The sequence below is a fragment of the Sphaerodactylus townsendi genome, linkage group LG03 (assembly GCF_021028975.2).
Source record: "Sphaerodactylus townsendi isolate TG3544 linkage group LG03, MPM_Stown_v2.3, whole genome shotgun sequence".
NCBI lineage: Eukaryota > Metazoa > Chordata > Lepidosauria > Squamata > Sphaerodactylidae > Sphaerodactylus > Sphaerodactylus townsendi.
The window spans coordinates 140325811-140352030 of NC_059427.1; the positions used below are offsets into that span (position 1 = coordinate 140325811).

At 48.0% G+C, this 26220-nt stretch overlaps 1 protein-coding gene across 4 annotated transcripts in view; it reads left to right on the forward strand.

Annotated features, from left to right (window-relative positions):
- The window catches only part of TIMELESS (timeless circadian regulator), a 68459-nt gene that overhangs the window by 36277 nt on the left and 5962 nt on the right, over positions 1-26220 (forward strand). For all 4 annotated transcript variants that reach the window (XR_007244127.1, XR_007244128.1, XM_048492248.1 and 1 more), the window contains exons 20-30: positions 2568-2716; positions 3330-3415; positions 4240-4363; positions 4533-4615; positions 14558-14694; positions 15145-15370; positions 17886-17954; positions 18233-18351; positions 21372-21480; positions 22567-22615; positions 24188-24267. Coding sequence is in view for 2 of the 4 variants with exons in the window: in XM_048492248.1 (XP_048348205.1) it covers positions 2568-2716; positions 3330-3415; positions 4240-4363; positions 4533-4615; positions 14558-14694; positions 15145-15370; positions 17886-17954; positions 18233-18351; positions 21372-21480; positions 22567-22615; positions 24188-24267 (1231 nt within the window). In the remaining 2 variants the exon portion in view is untranslated. The remainder of the gene's footprint in view (positions 1-2567; positions 2717-3329; positions 3416-4239; positions 4364-4532; positions 4616-14557; positions 14695-15144; positions 15371-17885; positions 17955-18232; positions 18352-21371; positions 21481-22566; positions 22616-24187; positions 24268-26220) is intronic.

Genomic DNA, 26220 nt, shown 5'->3' on the forward strand with positions numbered 1-26220 from the left:
ACTCTAGAGCAGTGGTTCTCAACCTTCCTAATGCCACGACCCTTTAATACAGTTCCTCATGTTGTGGTGACCCCCAATCCTAACATTTATCCATTTTACAGATGGAGAACACTGATGCAGAGAGTCTTAGGCAGCCCCTGTGAAAGGGTCGTTTGACCCCCAAAGGGGTCCCGATCCACAGGTTGAGAACCACTGCACTAGAGCCAACGTGATGTAGTGGTTAAGACCAGGTGCACTCTAGTCTGGAGAACTGGGTTTGATTCCCCGCTCTGCCACTTGAGCTGTGGAGGCTTATCTGGGGAACCAGATTAGCTTGTGCATTCCAACACACACCAGCTGGATGACCTTGGGCTAGTCACAGTTCTTTGGAGCTCTCTCAGCTCCACCCACCTCACAGGGTGTTTGTTGTGGGGGTGGGGGGGGGAAGGGAAAGGAGATTGTAAGTCCCTTTGAGTCTCCTCCTTGGTCTTCTTCTTCTTCCTCCTCCTCCGTTATGAGTTGGAGCTAGTGTAAGGACCTTCTGAGTCAGGGGTCCCCAGCCTTTTTCAATATTTGGAATTCTGACACAGCATGGCGGGTACAGCAGCAAAATGGCTGCTGCAGGATGTGGAGCCAGCCACAAAATGACTTCCACAGTTTAATTTCAGTTGTATAGTGCAGATCCTTGTTCTGTGGTGGCAGCTGCTGCCAAATCAACATTTCAGAAATCTCTAGAGCAAACCAAATCTCCAACTGTGAATCAGAAACTTTGCTGATCAAAAGCCCTACTCAGCCTCACCCACTTCCTGAAAACGTTCAGTGGGAGCCATAAGAGGTGTTGGCAGGTGCCATTATTCTCATGGGCACCATGCTGGAGAGCCTTATACTGAGGTCTATTCACAGCTGTCAGTCCTCCTGTCTGTCTCCTCCCTCCCCACAGCCTTTCCAAGCCCAAGAAAGCTTATTTCCAGGGCTGGGGCACTCCATGTAATAGATGTCCAAGTCAAGAGGTTACAGTGGGGAGGGGAAAGAGGGTGTAACTGTGCGGGCAAGAGGCAGGATACCATCTCTCCTCTCTGCACTGTAATCTCCTAATCCATGTGGCTGCTAATCTTCACTGATCCTCCAACTTTAGGAATCAACTTTCTCAGGATCAGAAATAAGGAAGGGTGGGAGGAGAGGACACACTTTGGTCAGTGCTTTCTGCCGAGTGATGGCAAGATCTGAACCTGAACAACCATGAACATATGAAGCTGCCTTCAATTGAGTCAGCCCATTAGCCCACCTAGCTCAGCACTGTTAACTACCAACAGTTCCTCTAGCTCTCAGCAGAGAATGATCTTTCTCGGTACCTGTGACCCAACTTACTTTTTTACCTGGACATGCCGGCAATTGAACTTTCAATGCACAAAGCATATACTATAACCTTGTCCCTTTCCTAGGTCTTTGGAGAACCGTTGCTCATTACAGAAATCACTACTGGATTGGATGACCTAATGGTCTGGCTCATGTATAAGCAACTCTTTACCTTGTCCCCCCCCCCCCCCCTTTTGATTTTCTGTCTATCGATGCTGCCTTCAGATATTTTATGGTTTGGCTGCTTAGTCATTTATTTCATCCTTGATTTTATTTGAGAACAGAAAGCCCTTCTAACTCTTTTGCTGTACTTACATGGTAGCCCTTCACTTTAAGATAGTTCATTTTAGAATACTAGGTCTTAATCATATTAGATGGATAGGTTTAATGTTGCATTTCTGTTACTCCGTTTCTTTGGACCTTGCAGCTTTTGGACACCGTGAGTAGATCTAATGAAAATCAAACGTGCAAAGATATTAATGCCAACCATAAAATACTGGTGTATTTTGAATATTAAAAAACTGCAGTGATGATGACATAACTGAAGCCTAAAGTAACATACTGGCTAAGGGAAACTCAAAACAGGAAGCATCCAATTCAGATCTGCCTCTTAAGTGCTTTCATCAAGATCCTACTCTCAGCTTCCCCCTCTTTCTGCGATATAACACTAATGCCTTGCAGCATTGTTGTAAGGGAGTTTTGAAGGATCTCGCCAGCATTTTTTGAATGCTGGCCCTGGTTTTGTTACTCAAGAATTAATAACAACTCCTAGTATTTTTCATAAGGCCTTAAAATGGCAAAAACGGTAATGCAGTGCTAAGGGGAACATCATGTTTTGTATCTAGATAGTAAGGTCTTATTTAAAGAGGATACTTTGAGAAGCATTTGCTAGATTTTTAATAATTTTTTCCTCTGTTGGGAAAATGTTGAACATAATATGCAGAATCAGCCCACTGCATATTTTGATCTTCTAATCACAAGCCTCTCAACCAGCAGATTGCTCTGTGTGTAAACTAGCATCTACTTTGTGGCTTGTTTGTTCCAGTGTGGTACAGAATCTTTATAGGCATAAAATGCCTTCTTGCACTTCCAGAATGCTTTACAATGTGGGCATATACACTCTGTCTTCTCCCTCTACCTCATGAAGTGTTCTTATAGCATGAGCTATTGAATCATGAGATTTAAAAAATGTATTAATTAAAAAAAGGTTTTCTCTCTCCCTACATTCTTAGGAACTGGTGACCTTTGCCAAATACATTGTGGGGAAATTCTGTGCCCTGGCATCCACCAACAAGAAGGTCTACGTGGAACTCTTATTCTGGAAAACTACGGCTGTGATACGGGAGATGACTATGGGCTATGGGAGTTTACAGGAAGAAAGGTGAGTTTATTGAATCCTAGACAGTAACTGAAGAGTTCCTATTCAGTAGTAGCTCTTTGCTTTATAGTACTATCGAAATTGCTGTTTGTACTACAAAATCTAGCAAATATTGGCATTCATATGTGAATTTCAACTTTCTCAGATCAAATTTTGTGAATGTCAGAAAATTCAAAGGTGCAACAGTGCATTTTGACAGCCGCCTAAGTGGACTTTGGAGACATTCAAAAATTATTCTGGGATTGCTAGCAATTACTTGCAAATGGCAACATGAACTGAATTTTGTTCATTTTCTTGTAACATTTAGCACTATACAGGTTGTCTGCTTGCCTAAAAACGTGGACCAGGTTTTTTATTTCTATTGGAAGTATATAATTACATACAATAGAAAGACAGCAAGTACAATATATTGTTGGTTGTTGGTTCCTTCCTCCAGTTGTTCATTCCCCTCTAAAACAATGTATTGGGGATTGGTGGGTACTCTATCTTGAGGTCAAATAAGGACAAATATCTAAACAAGGCTGGACTGGGTCAGGGAACATTTTGTTGTGGCTCTTGATTTCCATGTTACCTCCTGAAACATTGTCAAGAAACCTTTCTCTGGCCACACAAACAGCTCAAACTCTCGCAAGGCGTGTCAGTGGAGCGAGGCTGAGGAGGAGGAGCTGCGAGAACTCTTCTACAAGTACAAGGAAGTGGAAGGTACCAACTCAAGTTCTGAAGGGGCACAGGCACAGCTTGGCAGGTAGAGAGAGATGGTGCAATGTAGATGCCAAGTGGAATCCCTCAGTTTTATTTTGTGGCTTTGCGAACTGCAGCTGCAAGAAAGAAGGGGTGGGAGGAGACAGAGTCATGACACCTGTGTCTTGCTTCCAAGTGGTGGGGAAGAACTATAGTAGCCAAGGTTTCCAGATCCCAGGTTTGGTCAGGCTTTGTAAATAACCACTTGGAGCCATTGAATGCAGTGGGTAAGACCTGTCACCAGGATAGGAGCTGAGAGCTAGCGTGGTGTAGTGGTTAAGAACAGGTGCACTCTAATCTGGAGAATGGGGTTTGATTCCCTGCTCTGCCACTTGAGCTGTGGATACTTATCTGGTGAACCAGATTAGCTTGTGCACTCCAGCACATGCCAGCTGGGTGACCTTGGACTAGTCACTTTTCTTTGGAGCGCTCTCAGCCCCACCCACCTCACAGGGTGTTTGTTGGGGCGGGGCGGGGAAGGGAAAGGAGATTGTATCCCCTTTGCGTCTCTTTACAGGAGAGAAAGGGGGGATATAAATCCAAACTCCTCCTCCTCCTCTTCTTCTTCTTCTTCTTCTTCTTCTTCTTCGATAGTTAGTTCTCTGTTAAAGGGCAGCAAATGAATACTAGAGGTGTGCATGTGGAAGATGGGATGTTAAAATGCATTTCCGATCGCTTTGTGGGGGTTTTGTTTCTGTTTTCATATATGATGGTGGGGGCAAGATTTCCATTTCTCCCATGGTATTTCATGCTATTTTCCCCCTCCCCCCCAAAAAAAATATCAGGAGAAGATGTCCTTAGCAACATCCTGACACACCTGAGCACCAACAACCGGACTCGTAAACAGGTGGCCAAGCAGCTGGTGCGCTTGGGGTTAGCAAGCAGCATGCGAGACTTTCCACAGGAGCGGTAGGTAATTCTTCATTGAGTTTGGGATGGGTGCAAAATCTTCTTCGGGGTTTTGGTGCTGGGCTGGGTACTTCAGATCCCTGCAGCCTGGCTTGCTTAAAGTCCTGAAGGATGGGGTGAGCTGGAGGTGAGCTCCACAGCCATTGAGGCTCATATTCTTTCTTTACAGAAAGGGGACTCGCATCGTTTTGTGGACTCAGGATCAAGAGGCTGAGCTTCAGCGCCTCTTCGAAGAATTCCAGGGCACTGACGGTGAGGATGGGTGGCTGAAAGATCCTGAGTCTTTCTGAGCACTGGGGTTAGACAGGGATTGGAAGCTGGAAATGATTTAGAGCTGTACACACAATTATTTCACAGTGGGATTGTATTATTAATGGTTATATTAATAGACTATATCAGTGATGGCGAACCTTTTTGAGACAGAGTGCCCAAACTGCAACTCAAAACCCATTTATGTATCGCAAAGTGCCAATACGGCAATTTAACCTGAATACTGAAGTTTTTGTTTAGAAAAAACAACTCATACGTTACCATCTTTTGTCTTAAAAGATAAACACAATGACAGAGCTTTCAATGATATAAACAACTTTATATCAACAACTTTTATGATCCACTCCCTAATTTCTACCTTTATGGAAACTTCAAGGAAATTTTTCAGAAATCAGCCCCGCCATTCTGAACAGGTTCCAGGCATGTTTGTGAATGTTGTCAATGCCCAGACAGTTAATTGTTGCATATAAATGCAGATGTTATTATCAAATTGCAGACGTGGGGAATGGAAATAATTATGCACATGTGACCTGCTTCCTTGTAGAATCGACCCCGCACTTGCTGGCCGCAAAGCGTAGAGAGCACGACGGCGAGAGAGATAACATCTGGTGGAGAATCGCCAGCAGCGGGAGACGGAGGTCCGTGTGGCTCCTAGCGGGAGCCCCTCTGGCCTCTGCCAGGTTCCTGGCACCTGCCGTTATTGTCCCATTACTCTATCGGGGCGCAGTGGGAGGGAGGACTGGGGGGGAGTTCCGGGAGAGCGGGAGGTCGGGAGAATCATCATGTGATGCATGATCTCATCTGGCTACGACACGTCTTGCGGAGAAGAGCGTGCACGCCAGTCTGGGCCTAATCCTCACACTGAGGGGCAAAGACCATTGTCCCTAAGCCCGGTGATTGAGCCAGACAGTTCGATGCACCCGTGACTCGCCATGAGGCATGAAAGTGGGGAGTGCGATCACGACCCGGCAAGAGTCACGCCGGAGTCCGTTGGCATGTCCCAACGTTTCTACTACGGCACTGCACCAAGGTCGGCAGTGCACTACTACATCTCTCCCTCCTTTTTTTACATTTTAGAAAAAAGCAGGGGGTCAGCAGCTAAGAAGCGCATTTAAAGGGGACAGCTTGCCTCTCCACCGCCCGTTTGGTCAAGTTGACCAAGCTGCTTGTGCAACATTAGAGGCACTTAGTTTGCGGGGTAAGGGAAATCACGAGGGGTTTGCTACACACGCGTTACAGGCAATATTAGACGCGCATTGAAGGCGAAACAAGATCCGATAACCAAGGCACACAGATTAAACCAATGCAGAGCTGTACACAGCCAGCACTCCAACCATCGCTCCCGGCAGCCAGCTCCAGAGGCTGACCACCGCAATGGGGCAAAACATCATGCGCTTCAGATTAGATACCAACTTCTTGCAGCTCCGCGCACTTTCACATGTGGATCAACTGGGAATTATCAGGAAAGATTAAAACAACACATATTATGTACATTCCTCACAACGCTTGGTGATGTAACAACAACAAATAATCAATAAGCGGCACTCGATTGTCTAGGGTCGCTTGGCCCGAAGTTCCTGCTGCTTTCGGAGGCCTAAGGGCATCCAGGAAGCGGTGGGAGAGTAAGAGTTGATGGACCTTACGCGAGAGGCACAGAGCCAGCAGCCAATAGTCTTAGCATTGTAGGAAGGCCGAGTCGGGGACTCCCCACCTAGGGAAGGATTGCGAGGAGGAGACGAACTCCGCCCGAGAGAGAGGCGACCCGATGTCGCTCGAAGCTAGGAGTGAGTCCCCGAAGAGCAGGGGCGGAGCAGCTGGCCGGCGGCGTCCGAGGCTCCCGGGGGTGGAAGCCTAGGGGTGGTAGGACAAATGAGTGAGGCGACACTGAGGAGCAGCAAAGAGTTCCGTGAGGGAGCCGAGTGGTAGGGATGTAGTTAAGCGTCCTCTCCCTGCACTTGGGTCCCAAGAACCAGCCCTGGGGAGGCAGGATGTTTTCGAACACGGAGAATGTCCTCCATGTGTGTGCAGTTCCAACTGGCCGAGCAGCGAAATGCGGCCCGGAGTCCGGTTCCTCGCACGTTGACTCTGCGCCCGGTGATGCGGCGCCAGGTGTTGGGAACTAAGTTAGCTTGACCAAATCTTGGTGACAAAGGAAAGAAGCGCCAGCCGGGAGGGAGTTTGGGCCAGGCCAAGGTCCCCAGTCCGGCAGCTTCACATAGAATATCTGATGGATAGAGGCATTCATGAAGGGGCTCAGCCTTGAGACTCCCGCTTAGGAAGTCTCCCCGGGTGCTTTGCACGCAGGGGAGAACAGGCAGGAGCTTAGCAGGCTCCCGACTCCTAGAGTACTGGGCTCCCAGGCAGAAAAGATGAGGCGTTGGCAGCCGGCAGCAAACTGCTCCCAGATGTTGGTCTGGTCACAATTGTGAAAGCTTCGCCAAGAGGTGGCCCCTCATAAGCCATCGGCGGGAGGAGGCAGCAGGAAACGAGCAAAGGATGGTGAATTGCAGCTGAGTTGGTGGTGATGATCATAAAGAGAGCGTACACAGAAGGTTCGAGGTGTCTCGGGGAGGTGGTTCTATGCTGGCGCCTTGGCAGCTTAGGAGCCTGGCTGGTGATGCATGTAGCGCTCTCCCAGGTCATTCGGGTCTTGAGGGCGTTGGCTATGCCGGCGTTCCTGTTAAGGATGGCTGGAAGCGGGATCCTCTCTAGAGAGATCGCGTTCCATCTCGGGATGGGGTTGGTTTCCCTCACAGGCGCCATTCCATGGAGTTGGCAGCTGTCATGGCAGATGTCGGAGTCCACCTGCAGGGAACCTGTAGGAAAGAGGGACTGAAACACACCCCTTCCCAAGGTTGCAGAGGGGGGGCGAGTCCCGCTCCAGAGCTCCAGTTCTAAGAGCGGATGGCTTGAGGAGATTGGGATCGAAGTTGAGTGCTTAGATTTAAATATATATGGAAGGGGAAGAAGGCTTGTTTTGCAGCCTGTGAAGAAGGTTGCTTTTAATGCACAACCCTCCTGGGGAGCGCCTACACTCTCTTTCTTTAGTTAGTTTGACAGGGGAGGAGGGCAGGAAGAAGCGAACCCCTGGTGGGGATTGGCTTCAGAAGCGTCATCAGGAGTGCTGTCAAAGAGGCTGAGGGTCCGAGGCCTTGAGAGGAGAACAGGAAGCAGGGCGGTCCTGGTGGGAATTGTGGGTATGCATGCTTAATCAGCAACACAAAGGGGCTTTGGGGAAAGCACCTTTTGGGGGATAGGGGTGCATCCGAGAGGGATGAAGCAATCCGGCCAGTTAGAGAGGCAAATTCCTCGCATTCACACAAAGGAAAAAAAGGAAAGGGGGGTTTCTTTGCAAAGGGAGTTGCACTTACCGTGACTATGGTGGCTAATACAGCGAAGCTGGATGGTGCTAAATTTTGTGATCGAATTATCCGAGAGGTTTGCCGCCCGTCACCGAGACGCTCCTTAAAAGAGGCTTCGGCGGCCTTGTGTAACACACCACCCACCACCCAATCTTGAGAGGATCTGTCACGTTTGCAGCAACCCCTTGTGGGTATTAGGGGGCATAATGGCGGCAGCCCCTCTTTTTTAAACTGGGGCCTGTCCTGAGCAGTGCCTGCACGGCGGTATCATCAGGAACCCGAAGACAGATTTTACCCCAATCCAGGGAGGGAGACCACAGTCAGCCGAATTGGCCTCCCTCCTTTACTGGTCGAAAAACAGAAGAAGGAAAAGAGAGGAGGGAGAGGGAAACAGATTTAAACTTCGCGTCCGCCAATGTGGCAGTGTAGGCTCAGATGGACGAAGGAAAAAAGGTTCTCAAGGAGAGGTTTGAAGAAAAGTTTTGAAAGGTTTAGAAACTAAGATGGAGGCTGACTTGAAGCAGGTCCCATCGGGGTATCCTGAGAACCGCACTTACGCGAGCTGTGTGTCCCGTTTAAAGGCGGATAAGTCTGTAATAGGCGAAACCTTTCAACTGACGATGGCACAACATAATCAGAAGGGAGAAAACTTTAATTGAAGCACAAAGGCATAAGCTTAGAAGCAAATGGAAAAATCCCCCCCTATGAGGGGAAAACTTTGAAGGGGTCTCTGTGAAGAGGGGGCAAGACATACAAGAACATACATAGGCATACAGAGCACATGCTATAAAGTGCCGAGGGAGGGATTACAACTCTGATTACAACTCTGATTTGGGATCTTGCTCTCTCTGAGGTACCCGGCGGTTTTGCTGCCACTCGGGGAGCTTTGAGGCTTAAGGGCCTTGCACAGGCATGCCCAGAAGGCCTATGAGATTTGGTTTGAACCTTACGGCTGGAGAGAGGAGGCCAAGGAGGGGCTTCTTTTTCACGAAGGACTTTTTGGCTTAAAAGGCCATTGTGTGAGCATCTTTTCCTTTTCCATACCTCATTGTCCTGTGGATTGGCTATGGGGCATTCTGAGGAAGAGGTTCAAAGCGGCAGTCCCTCTTCCACGTCCAGCATTTCTTTCTGTTGCAATTCAAAGTGACTGTGGACTCTGCAGAGATTTGCAAAATCGCAAGCCATTCTGGGGCACTGGCGGAGAGCATGGTGACTTTGGAAGTAGAAGGCTGGAGCTGGAGCAGGAGGAAGTATGAGGCGTAGGGGAGCGAGCAACATGAGATTTAGATTAGCTGAACTTAGATTAGACTCAAGGTAAGAGCATAGAGAGCCCAGGAGTGTTCAAGGTGAGACTTGGCAGTTTCTGCTGGATGTTTGTCCATACTTGGATGTGGGATGGCTTGCTTCCCTGGTGCATGGGGTCGATGACCCCTGGGATGATGAACAACCCTGTTCAGCTGGGCCGGTAGGCTTTGCTTAAGACCAGCCTGAAGTGGTCTCCGTGGGGATGGGATCACTATATACTGAGCTGGAGCAGCCGAAGATCCTCATATAGAGGCAGTCTCGGGGGGAAGAGAAGAGAGGGTTTGAGAGGTGCGGATCTTGGTTCCGGGCTGGGGAAGATGCCCGGGCCCGGGAAGACTTCCTCCCCAGCCCGAGGCATTGGGAGCCTTCGGCCCTGGAGCTTTCCTGGGGGTCGCCGCCCTCTGGGAGAGACCCTCCTCCGTCAAGGGTTGGCAAGGCCCCGCTTGGGCAGCTCTACAATTCCTCCTCGGAGAAATGTCCTGGCTTACCTTGAATTGAAACATTCCTTCGTCACCGGGCTGCACCTCATGGCAGCTTGTGGGAGGGCGGCGACTAGAAGAGGCTGGCAACTTGATGGGCGAAAGACCCGCCAGTATCCTGGCAAGCTTTGAGCATGTCGGCCAGCTCGGGGTTCCTTCCCTAGGCTCTGATCGCTAAACTGCGGCACTCAGCGGAGGCGTTCTCCTTGGTGCGTTTCAAAGGCAGGAGTTAGCCTCTGGGCCTCCCCTCGTTGCAGTCAACCTGCCTCTTGAGGGCCTCTGGAGCCTGTTCACAAAACTCAGCGCGGGAGCTCTTGAGGCTTCTGCCCAGGGTGCTGAAAGAAAAACTTTGGGTTGGCTGTCCGGCGTGGGGACTTTCTAAAAGCATGTCAGAGGCATTCCAGAAGGCGACCGTAGGGAGTGGCCACCGCAGGCAGGCAGTCTGGACCTTGTTAGGGTTACTTCGCAAGGCATCAAAAGCCGTAAAGCTGAAGCGGCTGTGCTAGAAGCGCCCGCCCATGAGGAGGCGGCTGCCCTGCTCGCTTTTGTGCTGGCGGAACTTCAGCTCTCCCAGATCACAAATTGTGCAGGGCTCAGGGGCATGCGGAAGGTGGTCTTCCAGTCGTCGGAACCATTAAGTGATTCCTCGCGACCGCCTCGCTTATGCACCTCTCACATAGGGGCTGGTGACTCCCTACGTCCCTTTACGCTTTGCGAACTCAGTGAGGATGTTATAGCTTAAAAGGCGGTACTACGACAACCGCCCGAATGGCGCCATCCTCCCCTCAGTATCTGTGAAGTGGGCCGGGGCCTGAAATGCAAGAATCGGCATGCGTCTTCCGTCAGGGTTTCTTTCTTCTGCAGATGCGTGGCTATCGTTCTGCGAGAGTTTGAACCAGCGCCATTGCGATGGCTGGCGGAGGTGCAGTAGCCGAGAAAATGAAAGAAGCCGGAGCAAAGGGGAGGCTGACTGAGCGGGAGAAGTTGAATTGGGTGAAGGAGGCGAGGGGGGGCAGAAGGAGGACGAAGCGTCCAATTTAGTGGATAGAGAAAATTCGAGGGGTTGAGGGTGAAGGTGAAAGATCAAAAGGAGGCGGCCTACAGCAAAGGAGCCGTGGGTCTGCAGGCTGATGGCGACAAAAACATTGTCTCCAGTAAATGCAGCGAAACATCGGCTGTGAGCTCTGTCGCGAAGAGTCGCCCGATGTTTTCCCAGTCCTTAAGATTCAATGTCCCCCCCCTCTGGGTACCATGGACACTGAGCTTCAATCTCCTCAACCAATTTCGCGCAGCTCCCTTCTCTTCACCAGGACCCTGCGCGTGATTGCGCTTTCAGTTCGTCGCGATGCTTGTCATAAGCCCTGCTTTGCAAGCTCCCATACTCACCGGTGTTCCGTCGGACTGAAGAGTGTCCAGGGCTGGCGTGTCTCTGGATCACGCCCGATCCAGCGGACCGGTATCATGGCCCTTCCCAGGCGGCGGTGAGCAGGGTGGGGGTTGAGGATTCCGGGTTCGGCACCAGCTTGTAGTCGACCCGCAGCGGTCAGCGTAAAGGAAACGAGCAGACAGCCCGGAGATAACATCTGGTGGAGATCGCCAGCAGCCGGGGAGCAGTCCGTGTTCCTAGCGAGTCTCTCGTCTGCGGTTCCTGGCACCTTTATTGTTACTCTGCTCGGTGTAGGAGGAGGACTGGGGAGTTCGAGGCGGGAGGTGGGAAGTCATCATGTGATGCATGATCTCATCAATGCGTCTTGGAGAAAAGCGTCGCAGCGTCTGAGCCTAATCCTCACCTGGGGGCAAGACCATTGTCCCTGCGCCCGGTGATTGAGCCAGACAGTTCACGACCCGTGACTCATGGGGGGATGAGGAGTGGGGGTGCGATGCGACCGGCAAGGCCGCAGGTCCGTTGGCGTCCCAACGTTCTACTACGGCACTGCTGGGTCGGCAGTGCACTACTACATCGCTCTAGTGATTTTGTGGCCCCTCTGAAAGATGATCAAATCCCCTTTGCCATCACAGCAGAGTAAGGGAATTTCTGCAAAGGGCAACCTAGCCAAAGAAAAGTGTCCCTACATTTTTCCAGGGGAAGGGATGCAATTAAGAACAGCTACTGTTGCACAATATGTGCAGTTACCAACCTCCAGGAAGTGGCTAGAGATCTCCTGGGATTACAACTGATCTCCAGGTGACAGAGATCAGTTCACTTGGAGAAAATGGCTGCTTTGGAAAGTGGCCTCTTTGCCAGCATACTCCACTTAAGTCCCCACCTGCTCCAAACCCTGCCCCTGAGGCTCCATTCTCCAAATCTCCAGGTATTTTCCAACCTGGGGCTGGCAACCGTAAACACAGGGCAAATGCAACACTAAACTAGTTCCTTTCTCACACACATGCTTTATTTGTGGTGTTTTATGTTTTGGAAAAGCCACACCAACAGGTGTGGAAGTCTGTTTGTCTCAAGTGGAGTTGAGGGCACTTTTTTGCTCAACAAGGTAGATATGAACTAGACTTGCAGTTTCCACTGCAGACCTTGGAAAATCACCCACCTCCAGCAATCTTAATTAAACCCCAACAACTGCTATCTAGCAGAAAGTTTCAAAAGTACTTTCTCTGCAAAGCCTATTTCCTGTTATTGTCTTATTTTCTCTCACTTGTACCTTCTACTTACAATAAAGCTGGTTTTGTCTAGCAAGCACACAAAGCATTTGTAATGAGCCCAGCTTTTTCTGCCCATGAGTGCTTCAACAAATATCTATATTACGCACTTTTAACTGCTGCAAACTGGCTAACTTTGTGGAAACATCCGGGGATAGGTTTCTTACATGGGTTACTTGTGCAAAGTTGTACTCAACAGATCAATGTATACACAGAAGACATTGGAAGAGCAGACAAACACACTGATTAGTCTCCTCCCACACTGCTGCTTAAGGTATCCAAATGTACATACTTAGCTTTACAAAAATGCTTTTTCAAAGACTGAACAGTTTTGTAAAAGGGCAGGGGGAGAGAAGAGAACAAAGCATGCAGCAAGTAGCACTTGTGAACTTCCTACTATTTTCAACAGAAAGCAAAGTGGCTGGGGCTAGTTGTCCAATTAACACACATAAGGATTAAAATCTCAAATAAAAGTCAGTTTTCAAAAGACTGTTTTCTCTACACTCTTACTAGTGGCCAAATTATTTTCATATCTACTAAATTTGACTTCTGCCTCTCGTAACACCCCCCACTGCTTCCGCTTCTTCCCACCACGAGGCTTTCCTCCCTGCCCCCATGGCTACCTCCTTCTCCCTGGAGCGGCAGATCTTTACCCGATCGCTTGCAGAATGTAGCAAAGGCACCTGCAAAGGGGAGAAGACGTGCAAAAAGCCCTCCAAGAGCCCGGGTGGAAGCCTGGGTGGAAGAGCAAGCCCAGAGCCGCACGAAAAAAAGCCGCGGCAGCCGGGGAAAGGAGCACAGTACGGAAGGAGAGCTCCGGATGCAGCGCGGCCAAATGGCAGCCCCCTCAGGAGTCACTAAAAGAACCACGAAGAGAACTTGCCTCCAGAGAGAAGCTACCTGCGACGGAGAGCAGGCAGGCAGAGAGAAGCCCGCGACGGAGAGCAGGCAGGCAGAGAGAAGCCTGCTTGAAACAGCCGCCCGGAAACAGCAGCGGCGGAAGAGGGAGGCGTTCCTGAGGCAAGCCGCCTGGGGGAGCGCCCCAGAAGGCACTGTGGTGGTAAGCCGCCCATAAGACACTGCGCAGGAGAGGAGCACCCTTTCTCAGAGGCCCTTTCTGGCGCCTCTAAGACACCCGTGCCAGCGCGAAGGGGGAGAGGGAGAGTCGGGCACTCGCGTGCCCGGCGAGAGGCCTCTGCGTGCCACCTGTGGCACGCGTGCCATAGGTTCGCCATCATGGGACTATATCATAAAAAGGGACTTGAGCTCAGGCTAGGCTTTTTCTTGGTCTCAACAGAATGTTGTCATCTCCTGCTCCCCCTTCTTTGTCCAATGTAGTTTGGGGAACAGGTTTCTCTCCTGTCGTCTCCACTATCCAGCAATCTTCTCCAAATGGTGACTATTATGCCATGTTTCCCTGAAAATAAGACCTACCCCGAAAATAAGCCCTATCATGATTTTTCAGCATTTTTGGAGGAGGCTTAAAATATAAGGCCTTCTCCAAAAATAAGCCCTACCAGTAGTTACAGATCAGGATGGTGTGATCCAGCAGGGTGCTCCCTGCCAATGAGGATGCAGCTTGCAACACACCTGACAGGGAAGCAACGGGGCTGCCGAGAGCCCGCCTTAATGAATTGTGAAGGTACCATATTTCCCCTAAAAGAAAGCCCTACCCTGAAAATAAGCCCTAATGCATCTTTTGGTGCAAAAATTAATATAAGACCCTGTCTTATTTTTGGGGAAACACGGTAACCCTTTTTCCCCACTTTTGCTGTTTTCCTCCCTACCTTTCTATTTGTGTTTCTGGTTACCATGAAATGAACGCTGTGGAGCATTGCTATGAAATGATTGAGAATTTGGGTGATGGCCTTTCTAAGGAGAATAATCCACATCTCTTTATGTCCACGTGCCAGTTTTTTTTTGTTGCCAGATCACAGCTGACATGTTTTCAAGGCAAGAGATGTTCAGAGGTGGTTTGCCGTTTTCAACCTCTGCGTCACGTCCATAAAAGGGGGAAAGTAGTTTGTCCTGGTGGGGATTGAGCTAAGCTGCCTAGCCATGTTGTGCCATACTTCATTCCAACTCGCACTTGCTTTGATTGTCCCCGTCTCTCTTCCCTTTGGCAGATATCCTAGGCAATGTGATGAGGCACATCACAGCGAAGCGCTCCAGGGCGCGCATTATCGAGAAGCTCCTCAGCCTGGGGCTGGTGTCTGACCGCAAGGAGCTCTACAAGAAGCGCAAGCCTGGCTTCCGCGATGCGGTATGGCGCCCGTCCTCTGTCCTCTCTGCATGAATCTGCATGGCATACATACATGCTCATGACACACATGCCTGTTCGTACACATACACGTTGGAACTTTGGCAGTTGGTCAGGTCTTGAGCAGGCTCAATGCCTTTCTGATTGGCTGTGTGCGGGGGAAAGCAAATGATCATCGCCTTTTCACAAGTATGGTGCTTTCCTCAACTTTCCTCCTGCACTTCAACTCTCTTCCACACTTCCTTGCATCCATCTAATAGTTGAGAAGTCACCTGCCTAAAGGCCCCATTGGGAAGTTTCCCCTTCTCATGCTGGGACATTTCATTTCCTTAGCAAAAGCTGTACCATCAGTACACCGTAATGAAATCTTTTCTCCCTTACTGGAAAGGACATTTGTGGTTTCTGTCTGTGGCCGCTCTATAATGTACTCTTGTCTTTCTTAATTGCTTTCAGAACAAAAACATGTTCCCCAAGGACTTTGGGGTGCCTGACCTAGATGAGGTTAATGATGACGAAGAGGAAGAGGATGATTTGGACAGTGAGGATGAGGCACAGCCAGTCTGGGAGGATGGGGACCTTGACATGTGCAACAGACCCCTGGATGGGTCGACTAACAAAAAAGGGGTTGCTGCCTCCAACAGCATCTCCCAGGATCTCATACGAAGTCTGCAGCAAGAAGGTGAGGGAGCAGCAGATTATTCTCCCTAGAATCGGAGACAGTGGTCCCCAGGGTCCTCCTGACACAGTGCCATGGATAGCAGTTTCCAAGTTCTCTGTCTTTAAGAACCTGCACAGGTAGAAGAAGAGTTGGATTTATATCCCCCCTTTCTCTCCCGTAAGGAGACTCAAAGGGGTTTACAATCTCCTTTCCCTTCCTCCTTCACAACAAACACCCTGTGATGTGGTTGGGGCTGAGAGAGCTCAGAACTGTGACTAGCCCAAGGTCACCCAGCTGGCATGTGTTGGAGTGCACAAGCTAATCTAGTTCACTAGATAAGCCTCCACAGCTCAAGCGGCAGAGTGGGGAGTCAAACCAGGTTCTCCAGATTAGAGTGCACCTGCTCTTAACCACTGTGCCACGCTGACTCTCAACTTTCATCAACTTTCTGCAGATGACATTATGTAGGTTGGAATTAATTCATGTAGAAAGAGGAACCATCTGAAGAATGCTGGCTGCATCTCCTCATCTGTGCACATTCCCCAGCTCAGGAACATGTCTTTGTTCTTGTGGTCAGGGACGTTTGAACAAGCATTCTCACAGTTCACATGCATACATTTTGCACACTTGTCAACTCTTGTCTTTGTCAGGGGGAGCGTAACTAGTGATTGTGATGCATTCCTAACCCAATGTAAATGCTACAAGATATTTGTAACCAGCCTGCTATATGTTATCGCTGCTATTCTGGGACATTCTTTCCTTGATCATTTCTTTGTGGCTTCACACGCCGTGTAGATAACTAGGCTTTCCCCTGACACTTCAGTCCCATGGGAAACAGGGTTGTTTCCACTGTCCTGTGGGGTTAGAATGCCAGGTGGCTTTATCTCTATCTATCGCCAACCTTGGGGCGCCTCTGCTCCAAACTAACTCTTTCTCACATTCTTTGGGAAAAAAGGAGGATAGATCAATATTGTAATAAAACAGGTAGCAAAAGCCAGGTTCCCCAGAACTGCCTTTGTCCAGCTGGGTGCTTCGATGCTGATCAATAAACTCTGCCGATCAACAATACAGAGTCCATTTATTGCTTCAAGGTTTGAGACCTGACAGTTTTGCATGTCGGTAGCTATGTATAGGTGGGCTCAGTGTACTCCTGCCCAGTTCCCATCTCCATATGTTGATTTCAATGCTTGTAATGACATCTGCAGAGGCTACAGTTAGAAAAGATCCCGGCCAGAACTCTTGGAACATTTCTATCAATTTTGTATGTATTCTGGAACATGCTCACTCCGGTTTCACAAAATGGGTGGTATTAGGTAGGGAACCCCAGGATTATCCAGCTTGAAAGTTAGATACTAAGAATCAGTCTTGGGACAATTCTTGAAAATGTCTCTTGGGAACCATTGTACCCAGCTGAAGCTTTCTTATCCTTTAAAACTGAGAGGAGAAGCCTTACTTGAAGTCATCTGACTCTATGAAGTTTGTGGAAACTCTGGGCAGATTTCCCATCTAATTAGCCCCATCCCTGTGAAACCAGACTAGCAACAGAGCATGTTTCTTTGTTTTGTGAATGGTGCACACCATCCTTAATGAAATATCTAGAACAGGGGTAGGGAACCTGCGGCTCTCCAGATGTTCAGGAACTACAATTCCCATCAGCCTCTGTCAGCATGGCCAATTGGCCATGCTGGTAAGGGCTGATGGGAATTGTAGTTCCTGAACATCTGGAGAGCTGCAGGTTCCCTACCCCTGATCTAGAACAAGTACTAATGGTTGAATTCAAAAGCACATGGTTTGAAATTTGTTCAGCTCTAACTTGTAATGATAATGATTTATCAGACAGCGTGCATGAGATCTGTGTCTTATTGTAATCTTGTGGGCCTCTTTTTGCTTGGCAATATTGACGCTGCCTAAGAGATTCCCCTTTAGCCACTTGCCTACCCCAGATGCTTCTGTTGTTGAGATTCACTTAGGGAGTTTGCAAATGCAGTGGAATGAAGTGGCAGAATGAACTGGACCACTTCAGACTTTGCAGGCATGGGGCCGACTTCGGATTGTACTCTCATTTAAAATATTTCTTGCAAACAGAGAACTAGCTCCTCAAGGGAGAGGTTCTAGCTCAGCCCTTTGCTGTCTTCTATTTCGAGGTTTATAATGTCAGGGAGCATCAAAAAGGCGATCCCTCTCATCTGTATTCTGAAGTAGTGTCGTTCATTCTATTGAATTCTGTTATGTGTAGACCAAACTTTTGTCCAAGCCCCAAGCATGATTTCATAGACTTCTTGCAAACTTGTAAAAACTTTTCTTCCCACTCAGTACTCCCATCTCATACATACAATCTCATGAGTCATGAAAGAAAACAAATATCTGTATTTCTGGAGTTGTATTAATAGACTATATCACATAAAGGGACTTGAGCTCAGGCTGGGCCTTCTGTGGGCCTCAATATAGTGTCACCATTTCCTAACTCCCTTCTTTGTACATTGTAATTGAGGGAATGGGTTTCTCTCCCACCCACCTCCTCTTTTTATGTCCACAGGCATATCTGGTCCTCTGCTATGGCTCCAGAACTGTCTCAACCGAACAGCTGATGACAGAGAAGAGGATGGTAAATACAGGGGTGAACTAGGCCTGGTATTTCTGTAAATACGTGGGCGGGGGCAGCTAGGCCCAATATTTCTGTTTTCTAGCTCTGTGCCTCGTTGTTAGAAGGGTAAGAAATTGTAGCTTAATGATTGTATTTTTTAAACAGTTAGGAGAGCTAAATGCCGTGTCTTGGTTTTCCTCTGAAAACAAGAACTGAATTTGACTACGACACTGTAGGCAATTGTATCTTTTTTAGTGTAATGGCAAGAACTTAGCTGGATTGGTTCCTTATTTCCCTAGGCTGCGCCCAACATGTTCCTTTGGTGCCACTTTCTGAAGAGAACGAGGATGCGATGGAGCACAAAGGCTTCCAGAAGCTGCTACGGAACGTGGGGATACGACCCCCAGCCAATGAGCAGGTAACTTCTTGTTTTCTGGAGAGAAAAGGAAAGAGGATCAGTGTGTGGAATAGGATGTATTGGGATAGTGCGCTGTGATGATTTTCTGCTTTGGGGTTGCTCCCCTCCATACCCTGAAGGGCTTTTTAAAAAGCAGCATTGTTCCCCATTGTCTAAGAGCTGCACTGATGCTCATCTCTGTTTCCCCTTGCTGAATGCATGCTGGAGTTCCTTCTGAAGAGCACTGTTCAGCTTGCTTTCACTCAGATGTTAGTTTATTTATTTCCCAATTAGCTTGCTTGTTGTCGTTTCCAGTTTCTAGGCATCTGGCAAAGCTCAGAATGCATCCAAAGTTTTAGCAGCAGCAGAGCTAAGAAGCACATGGTCCCTAGATGTTGCGGTACAGTCTGACCCAAGAATCTCAGGTTTAACCCCTTGTGATTTCCTTCCTTGCAATGTGTATTCTCAGGGCCTAACTTCGTGTTGTGCTTTCTGGAGATGTGGTGCTGTGAGCTCCTTGCTTGGAACTAGATTCCCATGTGAGAGAGAGCCGACTTGGAGGAGGACTATGGCATGCAGAAAGTAGGGAATAGAAGAGACTGGGAGAGTGGGGGTAGTGGTATTTCAGGTCAAGACCATGGCCCTGGGAGGAAGCCCCATTTGCCTGCACCCTGCAGTCATTGTCCAAATCAGCCCCCATGCACTGGGAATTGAATTCTGAGAGCAGACTTGCAGTGCAGTGCACATCTGAGTATGCAGTTAGGCTGTTAGAGACACTGAAGTGTTCAGCATTGGCCCATGTGCAGAGTATATATGCTCAGGCTGAAATCATTGGGTAGAATTCAATGCTGCAGTAACAGGGCAGATGTGTCTTTGGTTCAAGATAGAATCATAGAGTTGGAAGACACCACAAGGGCCATCAAGTCCAACCCCCTGCCACACAATCAAAGCACTCCCCACATATGTTCAACCAGCCTCAGTTAAAAAACCTTCAAAGAAGGAGACTCCACCACTCTCTGAGGCAGTGAATTACACTCTCAAACAGCCCTGACAATCAGAAAGTTCTTCCTAATGTTTAGGTAGAATCTCTTTTCCTGCAATTTGAATCCATTACTCCATGTCCTAGTCTCTGAGGCAGCAGAAAACAAGCTTGCTCCCTCTTCAACATGATATACCTTCAAATATTTAAACATAGCTATTGTGTCCCTCCTTAACCTTCGTTTCTAAACATCCCCAGCTCCCTAAGTCTCTCTTCACAGGGCATGGATTCTAGACCTTTTACCATTTTGGTTGCCCTCCCATGGACACATTCCAGCTTGTCAATATCCTTGTTAAATTGCAGTGCCCAGAACTGAACATAGCACTGTAAGGTGAGGTCTGAACCAATGCAGAGTAGAGTGGTACAATTACTTCCCTCGATCTAGGCCAGTGATGGGCAGAGACCTATAGCTGCACGAGGTGCCAGAGAGCTGACACTCAGAGCCCTCTACTCTGTGGGCTTGCAGACACACACAGAGAAGGCCTCGTCATGTGGGGGGCGGAAAATCACACCCACACCCACATACACATCTAGGCTGGCCTTGGCCACTGAGCACAACATGCATGCACCGCGGTGAGCAGGGAGGACTCGGCTGGCAGGCCTGGTGCCTGTGCTCTGGGTAGCTGCTGCCCGAGGGGAGGGGGTTCAGAGGAGGCAGAGATGCTAGAAAGGCACACAGCACAGATGTTAGAGAGAGGCGCGCGGGACTTGCTGGAGGTTAGAGCAGACTGGCCCCTGCTCAAGTGGGTGGGGCGGAGGAAGAGGGAGCCAACCGTTTTTTTCTAAACTAAAACCTCAGTGTTCAGGTTAAATTGTCGGGTTGGCACTTTGCGATAAATAAGTGGGTTTTGGGTTGCAATTTGGGCACTCGGTCTCAAAAAGGTTCGCCATCACTGATCTAGGCACTATACTCTTATTGATGCATCCCAGAATTGCATTGGCTTTCTTGGCTGCCATATCACACTGCTGATGATTTTCTTCTTTGGGGTTGCTCCCCTCCATTCACCTGAAGGGCTTTTAAAATGATGATAAGGAATCCTCACTGTCACTCCACTATGAGATATTTTGTTTGGTTTAGAGGACTCTTCACTGCTAGTGAAGCAAGGTTTGTCTATTAGAATTTGAGTTACATTCAAATTTGTACTTTGGGTTTTGTTTTGAAGCTTTGCATTCAATAGCCATGTGCTGTAGTGTTTTCTGTCTTCATTTATTGAAGGATTGAACTGTATTCAGATTTCAGAAACCTTTAATAGGCATTAGAAAAAAAACCCCAAAACAGTTAAAACTAAATAGTTACAGTTAAAAGAACATTATTACAAGGCATGCAAAACACATATTAAGAATGTGGCTACAGCTTTGGATATTTCTACCTCGGGATTATTCAGTAACTTAATCATTTTTATTTTGTCTGGAAGAGATACAAATCCTGTAGGAAATAATGCAACCAGGTCAGATCTATGATTATTATGTTTTGGGCAGTGAAGCAAAACATGCGCAAGCGAGTCTGGTATATGGAGAGAACAGGCAGCGTCGCTCAAGATGAGCGATATTAGAAAAATGAACTTGGAGTAAAGCTGAGGGAAAGGAGTTACATCTTGCTCTGGTCATAACCCATCTAAGTTTATAATTTACCAGTTGGTCCAGGTAAGTAGCAGGGTAAAATTTCTGGGGATGAACTGTATTCTTTGGGCTTGGCCAGGGGTCTGCAATCTGTGGCTCTCCAGATGTTCATGGACTACAATTGGCCATGCTAGCAGGGGGAGACTGATAAGGGTTGTAGTCCATGAACTATCTGGAAAACTCACAAATTATGAAACTCCACTGAGCTAACCAAACTAGCTTCCTCAGTGATCATTTGGGGGATCACGTTGGGAATTCACACCCACACAACTGCAAGGGGAGTGTTGCATATAAATCTGGCAAGAAGGTACTAGAAGCAGATGATGCCCACTTGTGGCCAGGAGCTAACAGCACTTTAAAAACACAATTTTACTTCCTATAGGAATCTTTCTGGCGCATCCCAGCCAAACTCAGCCCGGAACGACTGCGACAACTGGCTACTTCCATTGGCCTGCAGGGAATGGTGGATGAGGCTAAAGAACATCCAGCTGGTGAGGCATATACAAAGGGGTTGGGGAACCGTAATAAGAAGCCCTGTTTGCTGATGTGAAGGCTGGTGGGGGGAGAGGGGGTATAGAAGAATTTGAAAAAAAAACCTGTTCATTTTCCACAAGGATTTTTCCAGCTTTTCCAATAAATTTTTTTGAGAGCACTAAAAAAAGCCTCCTATGAAATATGCATTTTTAAAAAATTGGTGAAATGCTTTTAAGTTGATGTTTTACTCCCTTCAAATGTAGAGCATGAAAGTGTTTGAAGATCCCCCCCCCCCCTAGTTTTTCCGGTGGGAGTTTTGGGGGGCGCTGAAAACAACTCCTATTATGTATTTTTTCATTGCTTCAACATTTCTGGAAATCTTACACTTTTCAGTTAATTCCTCTAGTGAAATTACATAAAGGTTAATGATTACTGGAGGCCTGCAGATAACATTTTGGCTGCTCCTGTCAATTCATTGTTGTCCTGATTTCTTTGCTGTACTGGCTTATTTTCTCTGGCTGCTGCCCTGTTGACGCCCTACTTTCCACCCATGCTACTCAAAGGCATTCTACTTACCCAGCCTCGTCCCTGCCTTCCAGTGTTCTACAGTTTTCCTCACCTTCTTATAATTTTTATTCATTCGTCTTTTTTCTTTCAGTCCTTTGCCGCCTCCAAATATCCTTCAGTTCTAGTAGCCCTTTTCTGTAGATTTTCTAGTTCCTTGGCTGAGCCATGATTTTCTTTTTCCCGCCCACCATTCAGCTTCATCCAATAGCACCTTACTTTCTAGACCCTCTAGGGTTTATTCCAAAAACTCTTTCTGGTTTACCCCTACGCATATTAGCCTTTTGCTGGCTAATCAGAGCGGGGTTGCTATGCCTGGTGACTGATGTATGTTAATGTTCTCCCTACAAACATAAGAAAAATGTGCTTGGGAGACTTGCTGTTTTGGAGCGTTTTGGCACCTGTTATAGTATGCCCTGTATTTGAATGGGTGTGGAATGGCGGACTAGGTGAATGCATCTTGGAAACAGCTTTCCTCCACCACACTGTGGTTCTGAGCAAACCATCATGCAATGATTGCATTCTCCTTTTTGTTTCAGAGGAAGATGTTCTTGAGACAGAGGAACCAAGGAGCGTGATTTCAGAAATGTGAGAATTAAGAATTGCATGCATAAAGGGATTGTGGTGTTGAGGCCAGAGGAGGGACTGTGCAATACTGAGGATAGTTGTGGTGGGTTTTCCGGGCTGTGTGGCCAGGCTGTGTGGTATATCTGTGATATACCTCTGAAGATGCCAGCCACAGATGCAGGCAAAACGATAGGAACAAGATCCACCAGACCACAGCCACACAGCCCGGAAAACTCACCAGAATCAGTTGAATCTGGCCATGAAAGTCTTCGACAGGACACTGAGGATAGTGTTCCTCAGAGAGAAGCTACAGCAAATGTTTGAATTTGTTTTTGCTTTTCCTAAAATAGAACATGTGCGCACACATACACACGCATGCTCTCTCCTTTAGAATTTTGCTTTCATCCCTGTTGGAATCTTCCTTTCACAGAACTTAGCAGTTCTACTCTTCAAGCTCAGGACTGCACAGCTGAATCAGAGATGGGAGTATAAGATTGGCTGTGACTGTTCTTGCCTCTATCAGTTGAAAGATGCCGTATGCTGAGCAGCAGCAAAACACGAGCAGTGGAGGACCTCTGCTTCTCTGTTACAGCGTGCTGCCAGGCACAAGCGGCATTCAGTTAGCAACTAGTCAGCAGTGCTGGAATCCCACTGACAGGCTGCTCTGGCTTTTCTGTTACGGCTTGTGGAATCATATCATGTCACCCCACCATTGGAGACGTTATGACAGTGTGAAATGGTGGTGGACATGCTGCACGGGATTAGAATGAACTGAGTTGAAATCCCTAATCTGCCATGAAGTTCACTGGGTGATTCTGAGCCATTAGTGGTCTGTTAACCTCACAGGGTTGTTGTGAGAGCAATATTAAGGAGCCTGAGGCTTTTCAGTTTAGAAACAAGGTAGCTAAGGAGGGGCATGATGTTTGAGCCAATTGCTGTGGAGTCACAGCTGGCTTCTGGCAGTGCCATTTGAAGAAGAGGAGGAGTTTGGATTTATACCCCACTTTTCTCTCCTGTAAGGTGACTCAAGGTGGTTTACAAGCTCCTTTCCCTTCCTCTCCCCACAACAAACACTTTGTGAGGTAGGTGTGGCTGAGAGAGTTCCGAAGAACTGTGACTAGCCTAAGGTCACCCAGCAGGAATGTGTTGGAGTGCGGAAACACATCTGGTTCACCGTATAAGCCTCTGCCACTCAGGTGGAGGAGTGGGGAATCAAACCCAGTTCTCCAGATTAGAATCCACCTGCTCTTGACTACATCATGCTTTGCCATTGCCTTCCTGTGCAGAGCCTTCCTTAGTGGTCTGCCTTTCAAGTGCTGACCCTGCTTAGCTTCTGAGAGCTGACAAGATCGGGCTGTACCATGCTGCCTTCCCTCCGGGGGATGATAGAGATTTGTAAAATTAAGCATAGTCTAAGAAGTTCTGATGGGCCCAATGTCACTCAACGATCTTCTGGGTCAGAGCAGGGATTTGAACACAGTTGGCCCAGGTCCCATTCCACTGTGCCAGGACAGCTCACACCCTTCTTTATATTTGGTGTTCACAAATAGTAGAAATATCCCAGAGCTCATATCTGGCTGCTCTTCTATCCAGGGAGGAGTCCATCCAGATCCCACTGGGACCCAAGAGGACCCGCCTGATCAGCAATGATGAGCATGAGAGCGACAACCAAGGTATCTGTAATTTCTGCAGTCCTGCAAGTACAGTGTGGCAGGGGAGGAGGGAAGCTGTGTGCCTTGAAAGAACAGCTCATGCGCTGTGTGAATTAAATTAAACATCTAGGGCAGTGGTGGTGAACCTTTTTGAGGCCGAGTGCCCAAACTGCAACCCAAAACCCATTTATTTATCGCTAAGTGCCAACATGGCAATTTAACCTGAATACTACGGTTTTAATTTAGAAAAACGGTTGGCTCCAAGGCACACATTACTTGTGAGTAAGCTTGGTGGTAGTCGGTGGCTTTGCTTTGAGGCAACCGTGCAACGCTTTGAATGGGTGAATCATGACCCTAGGAGGTTTTAGAAGCAAGCCCCATTGCCAGCAACCGAGCTTACTCCCAGATTTTCCGCTCCCCCCACATGACGAACTCTGTGTGCTCGTGCCCACAGAGAGGGCTCTGAGTGCCATCTCTGGCACCCGTGCCATAGGTTCGCCACCACTGATCTAGGGTTTGTGTGTGTACATGTCCCATAGTGTAAGCCCCCTGGCATTCCCCCGCATGAGTTACTGTCTGGCCTTGCTTCCTTCCAGTCAGCCTCCTATGGAGAAAGGGAATTTTACCACATCTCTGCATCATGCAGCACTTTAAATGAAGGCTGTGCTATCCATGCCTGATTGGCAGCACTGCACTTGCTTCCTTTCAATCAGGAGACATGTCAAGAATCACAGGCATTCCACTGAATGTGAGGAATTCTTTTTTGTTCACCCTTGAAAATAAGTTGTTTCTGATGTAAGAATCAAGTGTCTCCAGTTACAAAACAGGGGAAAAATGTGTCATAGCTATCATAGCTTTAAGAAAAATGAGTCTAGGACATTCAGAATTCCTCCTGTGCTAGGAGGTTACTGTATTGCTGTGGTATTGCTTTTCTGTGGTCATCTGAGAGCAGAATTAAAGCAGGAGACTATGCAACATATGAGCTACTGTCTTGTAGTGATTAGAGGAGGGGTCCCCACTGAGGTGCTTCTGGGTGCCAAGGGACCATCCAATACCTTTTCTGGTGCCCACAAGTTTTTTTTAGGTAAGGGCGAAGCCAGGTGGGGCTTTTGGTAAAGCTTCTGATTGACTACTGGAGATTTAATTGACTGCAGAATTTTTGAAACATGTTGATTTGTCAGCAGCTGCCACCACAGTATAAAGATTTGCACTGTGTCACTGAAATTAAGCTGTGGCAATCATTTTGTAGCTGGCTGTGCCTTTTGGGGCAGCCATTTTGTTGCCGTGGCCACCATACCATGTCAGAATTCCAAATAGGTTCGCAGGCTCAAAAAGGTTGAGAACCCCTGGAGTAGAGTGTTAGGCTAGGACTGGGAGGAGCTCTGGTTCAAATCTCCACTTGGTCTGAAACTTGCTGAGGCCCAAACTGCGAATGATAACATCTCCATACCCACCACAGGGATACCACCCCCATTGTAAAGCCTAACAAAGGACTCAAATAGGCCTGCAAGTCAAGGCACTCTTGTTCGGCCCAACACCTTTTCAAGTACCAAAATTTGCCGACGTGCCTTTTCAAGTACCTGAACCTCTCGTGCTGCTAGGACAACTGGGATTCGGTTCTTGTGACTTTTTAAAGTTGCTCATTTTAGGCTATAAAATGGGGTGGCATTCCCATGGCTGACACTGTTACATCTAGTTCAATCCTGACTGACTTTTGGCCAGTCACTCTCACAGATTATAGTGAGGATAAAATGAAAGGGAAGGAACCAAGTGTAACACCTTGCGCTCCTTGGGGGGGAGGGTGGGTTAAAAATGATCTAAATATGTAACATGGCTCTGTATTTCTCCATAAAAATTCATAGGCAAGATCCTTGTATACTCAAAAGTAAGTCCCATTTAGCAAAGGTCCCACATGCCCCTGTAACTGTCCCTTTAGAGTCTTCCTTGTATATTTGTTTTGAAACAGCTTCGCCA